Source organism: Phalangium opilio, unplaced genomic scaffold, assembly GCF_054372755.1.
Source record: "Phalangium opilio isolate 3A_F unplaced genomic scaffold, DU_Popi_V2 ptg000369l_1, whole genome shotgun sequence".
Classification (NCBI taxonomy): Eukaryota; Metazoa; Arthropoda; class Arachnida; order Opiliones; family Phalangiidae; genus Phalangium; species Phalangium opilio.
In genome coordinates this window covers 1,355,048-1,365,000 of record NW_028324232.1, presented here as the reverse complement: position 1 = coordinate 1,365,000, position 9,953 = coordinate 1,355,048, and the positions used below count along the sequence as shown (strand labels likewise).

At 36.6% G+C, this 9,953-nt stretch overlaps 2 protein-coding genes across 2 annotated transcripts in view; one reads left to right on the top strand and one right to left on the bottom strand.

The window, feature by feature from the left end:
* LOC149597265 (uncharacterized) overlaps positions 1-1,969 on the top strand; it is a 2,150-nt gene extending 181 nt beyond the window's left edge. The window contains exons 1-4 of the mRNA XM_089861078.1: positions 1-187; positions 407-612; positions 679-968; positions 1,033-1,969. The exon at positions 1-187 is cut by the window's left edge and continues 181 nt beyond it. Coding sequence (XP_089717204.1) covers positions 99-187; positions 407-612; positions 679-968; positions 1,033-1,881 — 1,434 coding nt within the window. The 5' untranslated portion in view covers positions 1-98 and the 3' untranslated portion in view covers positions 1,882-1,969. The remainder of the gene's footprint in view (positions 188-406; positions 613-678; positions 969-1,032) is intronic.
* Positions 1,970-6,711, bottom strand: LOC149597264 (uncharacterized). Its single transcript, XM_089861077.1, has one exon. It carries the CDS (start codon positions 4,432-4,434, stop codon positions 2,560-2,562), a length of 1,875 nt encoding a protein of 624 aa, XP_089717203.1. The 5' UTR covers positions 4,435-6,711; the 3' UTR covers positions 1,970-2,559.
* Between the last annotated feature and the right edge of the window lie 3,242 nt (positions 6,712-9,953).

Genomic DNA, 9,953 nt, shown 5'->3' with positions numbered 1-9,953 from the left:
GACGGTGAATCTAGAGGACCAGCAAACCCCCTCGTTTTCCAACCCCGTATACCGATCAAACTAGAGGGAGTCCTTCAAGGCCATTTAAGAAAATCAAAATGGCGCGTGTGTTTAGGTCGCTTAGGTTCGAGGGCGATAAGAAAAGACCAAGAAACGTTCCACATGAGGATCACCTATATTCTAAAAGGTAATTAACATTAATGGCTTGCAATTTTACAAAGTGCTAAACTAAATACATTAGTTTTAAATAACATAATAGCCTAGATCTGTTAGTTATTATCTCCATTTCATTAAGCCTTGGTTCATATTTTATACAAGAACTCCCCCAACTCAGGCAGACATTCAGATTGTTTTTAATCTTGTTTTAATTGAAACTTGAAATTTAAGCATATAATTATATTTAAAGGCCAGAAAACAAGCTAGAGGAGCTGGAAATAAATGAAAATATAGATTTAGTTTTAAATCTTCCTCAACCTGACGAACATTCTGCAGTATTGTGGACTAATAACGAGCTTAGCTTGAAATTCAAAAAACCATATGTTCTTGTTCGGGAAAACATAGCAGTGCAAAAATCTCCTCCCAAGAAAAGAGTAAAGGGAACCCCTAAGTCAAGTAATGCTTTATTAAACATTTTGTTCCAAACTTTAGGTATATAATTGATAATGTTATAATACCTAGGAATTTCACAAAAAGAGTTCCAAGACTATTTGGTGACGAGCGTGGGGAAGTTGTCTCTATTACGAAAATATAATGAACCACGAACGGTGATTGAACTAAGATTAGTACTAGAAGATTTTAGTTGTGCGGTTAGAGACAAGAAAATCCCTCCTTGGGATAGAGGTTTTGAAGCTTTAAGTGATTTAACATTACGAGAAGCTAAAGGATTTTGGACAGATGCTCAACTACTACAGTCAAATGAGAAGATACTAGAGGATGCAATGTCATATTTATCTTCATTTGCCCCTCCTGTGAGGTGTTTAAGCTAATTGTTCTTATTCAAAAATTAATATTTTTTTCTATAAATTACTGCAGATTTTTGCTTGCGTTGACTATCACTTAAGAAAATACTGTGCTGCAGAGCTACTTAGACACCTTTTAAATTTGTTAGAAATACATGTAGAAAGAGTAGAAGTGGAATTTCAAAAGGAATCCGACAGTCTTAAAAGCAAAAATGTTCCTGTCAAGTTTGACACTAAAGAAGTTCTCAGAAAGCTTCAGATATTGTACTTTGTTGCTGGCTCGACAGTTAATTCTATTTGCAAAAGCAAAGCGATAGCGCGGGATTTTAATCTTAGAGATAGCCTTGCTATTAAAGGTGCAGGAAATGACATTAAACAGTATCTATCCGAGGAGTTACCTAACTTGGAAATTACTAGCTGGGTTATGTTGAATGATAGAGGGGGCCTGCTCTATGTCAAAAAGGGCACGTTTATTTTTTTCCAAACAATTGACAAAATAATAAACAAATTTTACGATGGAAAGACCCTCGCAGATAATAATCCAAGACGAAGGGAGGAGGCAAGAGATGCTGTTATTAAAAATGACACTGTGAAGGATAGTTGGAAGACTTTATTACAGTGTTCTGAAGTTCCTAATGGGAAAGAAGATTTCGTTCTAAGGAAACTGACTGAAAGTTATCTAAAATTGAGGGGCAATGGATTGCAACTATATTTACGAGCCAAATATTTTGGGAAGAAGAATGAAAATTTAAGATCGCAGGCAAGTTTGCGGAAAGGGTTGAAACAGTGCAAGGAAAACAAGAAAGCTTCAGGAAACGCCAAAGATAAAAATCTAACTGTGATTAGGAAAGATTTTACGCTACCCCTTAAAGTAAAGGGTATAGTCCAGGACCGTAATGGTTGTGATATTTTTTTAGTTTAGAAAAACAATTTTGTGATATTTTTATTTTTCAACTTGTGATATAGCGCATTAATGCGTTAATAAATTTTGAAACAAATTTCAAGAAAAATGATTTTGTAAAAATTTTATTTTTCAACTGCTTGTGATAAAACACATTAATGAGTTACTAAATTTAAAAAAAAAATGCCAAAAAAATTAAGCCTTTCCATTAATTTTCGATAAAAGTGTTTCCAGTTTGAGGAGCTTTAATAATTTCATCCAAATCTTTGAATCGGTCAATGTTTTGCGCATAATGTAAAATATCAGGATTGTTATTGCCTCCACATGAACCTCTCTGTTTGCCAAATTCTTGTTCTAAACAATCTTGATTTAAACGGTTTGTTAGCACAAACCTAGCGTTTTTTCTTAGTAGAAATCGAATTATAGCAGGAATTGATTTGGCTGAAAATTTCACGTGAAGATTTATTGTTATTATTAATATAGTTTTTACCCATAAACATAATTATATTACCTGTCATCTGTAAACCCAGAACAGTTTCTCTACTTAGAGACATCTTGTTCCTATCAGCTGCTTTAACGGTTTTAGGCAATCTGTCAACTTCCATTTGCCACTCTTCAAAATACTGTAAGAAGGGTCCTTCCAGCCACTAAATAAGAGAAGATTCTGTTTTTGTCTATCTAACTTGTGTGAAAAAACCATTAACCTACCTTTAATCTTTCATCATTTTCATTAGAAAAGGGGGCCAAGTTGGGATTACGCTTCAAAATTCCTTCTTTGAAATTTCTTGAATTCATACAGTCAAAAAATTTGTTCATTAATCTAATTAGTTTCACAGTTTCACGGCACACATCTCCAAACTCAAATTCTAGCGCATTTGCCACTGCTTCGCTGAAAACTTGGGCTGCAAGGCCAACTCTCATTCTGGAGTGTGAATCCAAAAATAAATGGTCCCTTGTTAGTTTCGGCACAAGTTTAACAGTTCTTTGGTAATCTAAATCGTATAAATTTAAAAGATGCGTCCACAAAATTGGTTGCCCGTTCTTGATTAGATGTTTTGTTTTGGTATGAAAGTTGCTATTGCTAACTCCATTTCTAGCTGTCTTCAAAAGATGAGGGGGATCACATATAAAATATATATACCGATCTTCATCGCAGGCATATATATTTTTCCACCGAAAACCATCCTGAACGAAGTTTTGAAACATTTTACGGTTTGTGCTTGCTCCATCACCAATAACGCTTAACACTTTGATGCCATTAAATTCTAATTTTGATATTGCTTCTGAAATGATTCGATGAAGGCTATCCGAGTTCATGTCCTTGCAAGGGAAATATGCAAGCGGATACTTAAAATTACCAGTAATGCTTCTAATCATTACTTGTAAGACGTGCGTTGCTACTTCTGGTAAATCATCACCTTGATTTCTTATTTTTAAAATTTCATTCCCAGTGTCGTCCAAATTACTAAAGCCAACTAGCTCGCCTGTACTAGCTCGATAAATGATGTCGTCCTTGATCTTCATTTCATCTAAAATAACTGAAACGAATTTTTGATGCTCTTCAGGACAAGCTTTGTTAAACATTTCCGTTGCCTGAATTAAACTTTCTTCTCTGAATCCCGAGTTAAGTCCAACATGTGAACTGTGATTGTACAAGGTTCGTTTGGATGGCAATTCAAAAATTCCACTCGTAAGCATAGCATTGTAAGCGGAGGAGGATTTTTTGTGCAGATGAATAGCCCACTTGATGATTTTAGGGTGCCACCTACGCTGCCTTTTTGTTTTTGTTCTCATAATCGCTAATTGCTGTTCCACAAATAATCTCTTAAAGGAATTTTTAGGCAAACTTTTCTTTTGCTCTTCTAACTTATCTGCGATGAATTTGCTGTCTTTGTCGTGGAAATATTGGCCACACAGTTTGCTATCCTTCTTAATCTTACTTTTGATTTTCTTGATTCTTTTCCTATGGTCTATAACTCTTTGAGATTTAGTTTTTAACTTTTTTATTAACTTGTCTCGTGGTAAGTAACAATTTCTTCTTTCGCCATGTTTGGTCGAATTGGATTTCCTCTGACGAATAATGCTATTTATCAAAACTCTGCGGTATTTTGTGCATGGCTCACATAAATCTTTAGTTTCCAAGTTAATTTTGTTTTGTTTCTTATGCTGACTCAAAACTATATTACATGCTATTGAATGAACAGCCTCGTCAAATTTGTTTATGTAGCCCGCAGTTTTTTCCTTAGTAGCAAAGTGCTTCTGAAGTTCCTCTTGAATAATACCAGTACATAGTGGAAATGAATTCACAGCATCGAGGAGTTTAAATAGGGCGTCTACACTAGTAATTTCAGGCAACGATTTTACTAAAGGATGGTTTTCAGGTATAATTTTCCCGTTAATTTTTAGAATGCCACTGGCCTCACAATCTTTTAAAACATACGATTTAGTTATTAGTCCCTTCTCTATGTTTTGAATTGTTAAAGCAATGCCACCATCAACAGTAACCAAGACCCAATTTTTAGGAATACATTTTCCAGCGAGAGTCTGAGAACTGACTTGTTTACTAAATTCCATAACATTGTCATGAAAACTACTTTCAAAATGCACAGAGTTAACCTGAAAAGTAAATAAAGTTTTCCCTGTAAAGACTGTTATCAGTAAAAATCGAAGGATTTACATACATTAGAGCTATTTATAATCATAGTTGAATTTAGAACACTTTCTTGATCAGCATGATTTTCACTGTAATACTTGTCACTAAATGTGCCATTCAAACTGGCAGAGCTGCTAATTTGTCCCTCTTTGGAGATAGAAATATCTTCCTCAGATATGCAGATAACATTGTCATATTCCATAATTTCCTTAGATTTAACTCCGTCCTTAACTTCCAAGCACTCAGATGAAGTACATTCAACACTTTTTGTATTCAATGATTGACAATGTTCTTCATTTAACGATGGCCATGACTGATTCTGCATGCCAATTAAAAATTGTGACTTAATTTCTTTTCACAAATAAAAATGAGAAACTCAAACTTACCATTAACTTCAAGGTTTCCGAAGTTTCTTGAAACTGTACAGGGTTTGGGTTTTCCGGCGTTGGTCCCTTCCCCCCAATAAAATGTTCCTCACATATATAATAAGATTTTTTGGCAATTTTTTCAATGTCTAATTGGTTATCAAAACGCCCGCAGGCCAAAATCCACTGTTTACATTTGTCAAGATCTTTTCTGGGCCGGGGAAAGGGAATAAAGTTGGGATATGTTACCCGAGGCTTAGCGGGATCAGAGTTATTAAGACACAACGAATACATACACCGTTTGTTTTTCGGCATTTTAAGGTTAGTATTTAACGCCAAAAACTATCCAAAGCGTGTTATTAATAAATTAAATATATATTTATATTTAATTGGAAGTTTACTAACGAGACCGCACTATATCAAGTAGGAGCAGCAAAATCGGTCGCCATTTTTGAATTCCTGGATCACGTGATAGAAATAACCTTGAACGACTCCGTTCACGCGCATCGAGCTGATCGAAGAGCGGGGAAGAAAATTTTATACAGTGGAAGGCTAGCCTTTGCTGGTCCTCTAGATTCACCGTCCATGACTTCACCGAGCGGTGAAAATAGCAGCCAAGCTAATTTCACCCTACCGCGGTCCTTACTTAAATTCTTAGTCACGTGGTAGGGTGGATATAGCCTCTACGCTATTTTCACCAAGGGTAGGAATAGGCTTCCGCCTATTTCTACCCGGGGGTGAGAATAGTGACACTCTATTTTAAAAGTCCAAGCAGACGATTCTTTCGCGACGGCGGAGTTAACTGTTGTTTTTACCTCTCCGAGTGACGTATGTCACGGAGAGGTTCTGTAACGATCGTGTGTGTCTGTTTGTGGGTGTGTTTGTTTGTGTGTGTGTCTGTTGTTACACCCACGTGACCGCGTTCGCAGTTTCCAAATCGGAGCAAACGTGTTCGCCATTTCCGAACTGCATTCACAGGTTCGGAAATGGCTCCTCTACTTGAGTTCTCACACCACCATCTTCTGGTCTTTGTCCATTCCACACGGACACCAAACTGTACATACTGGCTTCTAATCATCATCATCTTCTGGTCCTCGTCCATTCCACTTGGACACCAGTCTGTACATACTGGCTTCTAATCACCACCATCTTCTGGTCTTCGTCCATCCCACTTGGACCCCAGTCTGTACATACTGGCTTCTAATCACCACCATCTTCTGGTCTTCGTCCATCCCACTTGGACACCAGTCTGTACATACTGGCTTCTAATCACCACCATCTTCTGGTCTTCGTCCATCCCACTTGGACACCAGTCTGTACATACTGGCTTCTAAACACCACCATCTACTGGTCTTCCGTCTATTCCACATAGACACCAATCTGTCTTATTGGCTTCTAACTCCATAGTCATCGTTTGGTTTAAGACATTCGCGGCGATCAGCTAGGGTTACGAGAAACGTCTAGCCTCCCTAGGGTGGGTTGTCCACCAAAGGTTTTCGCAATTGCGGTTGTTCTTGCTTTTAGCTGTAGTTCGACACCCTTATATACTACCTATTTGAGTAAGGCGAGCAACCGCAGTATGCTTCATTTCAAACGTCAATATTAGTCAAGTCTTTCAAGAATGTTTAATGGTTCTTTTTTAAAACGATGTAACGTTCAATAAGGCGAATAACTAACGAAGAAAATATTAAATATTAATTATATTTATTTTAATATTTAAGATAATCTTGTTTCTCAATTCAAAATTAATACGGAAAGAGCTAAAAAGCAGTCTATGTTTTTGCCTGTGTGTGTCCGTCCGTTGTTACACTAGTGCGCTGCGTTAGAAGTTCGTTTTGTTTTGATGTGTAAAGAAATCCTACAGAACCATAATATTCCCTTTATCCATAATATAAAGTGAATATGTGGAAACATTTTTCGTAATTATGATGCGTTTTGTACTTTTGTAGCTTTAAAGCTCTGTTTCATTTTGATATTCCAAAGATTTCTTTTAATATTGTTATTTGAAATGGCTGTTTATATATTACTTAAGCTATACTACATCTGTATATAGAATATTCCTTGGTTTAGTGATTTCATGAAGAAAGCTAAGATCTAGACTCTGGCGGGTATATCTAGTATTACCCGCAATAGGCTTAATGAAATTAAAAGTAAATAAGTGAGGCCTGAGGTGAAGTAAACTTTGGGTTTTGATTTTCGTGTCTGAAATGAAGAGACATCAACGGTTCAGAGTGAGCCGAAAGTTAAATACACTCTTAATTAATCAGGTTAAGATTTTTTAATTGAAGAAAAGATCATGGTGGCAATTAGGCTAGTAGGGCTAAGCTACATAGTTTTTATTCTCTTTATCGTGCGCACTGAGTAACAGTGCGTCTAGCTACAATTTAGCTTTGGTATTATCAGAAGGGAATAAGAGAGAAGGGAGACATTAGAGCCTGCTTTGGTAACGAGAGTCCGACCAACCTCAAGAAAACCGCGAAAACTTTGCGCAAGTACACAGCTTTTAACCAATTTACTGCAAATATAGTTCTTTAAGTTCTCCGCGGTATCAGGCGGCCTATTTGTCTGCTAGATTTTCATTCTCCAAAGGCTTAGGGCTGTCGATGTTTCGTTCTTGTGTAATTATAACATCAAGTATGTATTTTATTGAAAATAATTTTTATTTTTTAATATTAATTCAGAATAATTAATTTTCATCTATTTATTACTTTCAAATTATCTGATTTTGGTATGTTCTCAATTCCCGTGTATCTAAATTAATTGCACAGCTTGATTTCGTTTATCAACATGAAATTCGGCCATTTTTATCTCCTTCAATGTAAAGTTGTAAACAAAACTACTTTTTATTCGTCAACCGAGACGTCACCTTCTTATGTGACGTCACAGCTAAGACAGAAGTTAGATAGGCAATCAGTGAAGGGTAGTTGATTTGAGGTTAGTAAGACTGTTGTTACGAGTGTAAAGCATTATGGAGATATAAAGTGTGTCCCTTCTCTCTTATTCTCTTCTGGTATTATTTAACGCGTTAACACTCATGTTGGCAAACTAAGAATATTGTCGAGGTGAGACGAGACGATAGTGTTTACACTGCAAACCAGTTGTGAATGTAGCTATCAGAATATAGGTTAAACAGCTGAAGCGTAGACTTCATTTCCTGTTCTTTTTGCCATTGACTGATTTCCATGTGTCCAAAATTTATCCTTATTGGATGTAAAATGTCGTCTGCTTTACTGTATATTTGCTATGCTTGGAATACTGCTTCAATATTTCGTAAATAATTCCATATCTAGGTAAATAACTTTGTAGTAGTAGACCTCTTGACTCGGAGAGGTAATATTTTGGTTTTCCCAACTTGTTATGTAAATGAGATGAGTTCCTTAAAAGAACGCAAACAAAATGAAAAGGCTTTAAAGGCCGATAAACCAAAGAGGGTAGAAAGAGGGGGAGTAGAAGGCTTGGCTGGAGTGTTCTAGCTTTGAAAGTTTACCTCTAAGCTTCCGGTGTGCGCGCGCATCTTTCTCTGCCTTCTTATTGGTTGAAATAGTGTGAACCGGATATTAGGAGGAAATTATAACAAATAAATAAAAAAGAAAAGCGAGAACACCCAAAATGCCTTGCCAAAGCCGCTAGCTTCTACTCCCCCTCTTTCTACCCTCTTTGGATAAACGATTGAAAGAACTTGAAAAGAAGGAAAACCTTATAGAGGTTATTAGGAGAAAAGAAGTTATATGGAATAAATTTGATAAAAAACACAGAGACCGAGATGAGTTAGAAAATGCCTGGGATGAAGTGGAAATTGAAACCAAAATGATAAGTAAGTAGATTATTATGATAAATAAAAATCTTAAACGACTTTCATTTTACATTTTTTCCACAGAAAAAGATGCCAAAGCTTCCTGGAAGTATCTTAAAGACCAGTTTCGGGAACATTTTCATTTAATTTCAAAAACAAAATCGGGGCAGGAATATATAGAAGAAGAAGATGTATCGATGATCACATGGCCATTGCCAAAAGTAGATAGGGGGGAAAGTAAAGCACTTGGAAGATCCCCCGCGCCATGAAAACCTAGAAACCCCCTTTCCTCTCTCTCACAGTTCCTACCCCCTCGCGTAGGAGAGGCATTGCACATTGCCAGTGCCTATTTGCAACTGAAAAATAGTTCTGTAAACAGTTTTAAAAGGACTCCTACTAGCTAAGGCTTAACAAGATTGCATACGGATATACGGTAAAGCAACATCTGTGAGTGGAAACGTTAAAATTAATAAATGACGATCTTTTTACCACGGACGATACTGGAAGTAGAATTAGAATATTTAACTGTATGAAAGGTAATGGATCCATGAATGAACTGTTATATGATATGATTTGTGATCTTCTTAAGTCAAAACATGAAGAAGATAGTGGTGGTTATTCTGCATTTCTTTTTGTCTGGACTATTAAAGGATAAAAATCAGCGCCCCGAATTTTTAAACGATGTAACACTTGGTCGATTTGAATTTTCCTTTAGAGTAGACAATTTCACCTGCTACTGTCCCGGGGCGCTGCCGTCGCTATGAACTACCTCTCAAAAAAATCGATAAACGGTTGGGGTGTTTTCTCAAACGTCATTGGCTAACTCGCATAGGGGGTAAGGGAGAGGAGAGAGAGCTTCTAAACTTAGAGGAAACCCACAGTCAAAGGTGGGGGACCATCCTCGAGCTTTACTTTTTGCCATTGCCCATTTTTTAAAAGTTTATTGTTCTTAAAAGATGTGGTCACGAGGAGACAGTATGCTTATTGTTTAACCTTCAAAGATTTGTTCTATTAAACAGTTATATCATACAATTTCAGTACAACATCAAACATGTCCGGAAAATTCAACGGAAATGAGGAAATAATTTCGCGAGATGTGAGTCAAGCATCGAGGGGCAAATCACTCAAAACTCTGTCTCTTCACCGATTAATAGAGTAGTGGCACTCCATGTTAACTACCCATAGAGCTTAATACAGTCAAAGGCAAGTAGGTGCCATTACTCTATTGTACACGTAATGTTTTTAGCACAGGCATGGGTAGGGCTTTTTAAGATTTCGTATA

What these genes read in the sequence shown, in the direction of transcription:
- LOC149597264 (XM_089861077.1), bottom strand. Translation starts at nt 4,434, where the DNA reads ATGGAATTTAGTAAACAAGTCAGTTCTCAGACTCTCGCTGGAAAATGT.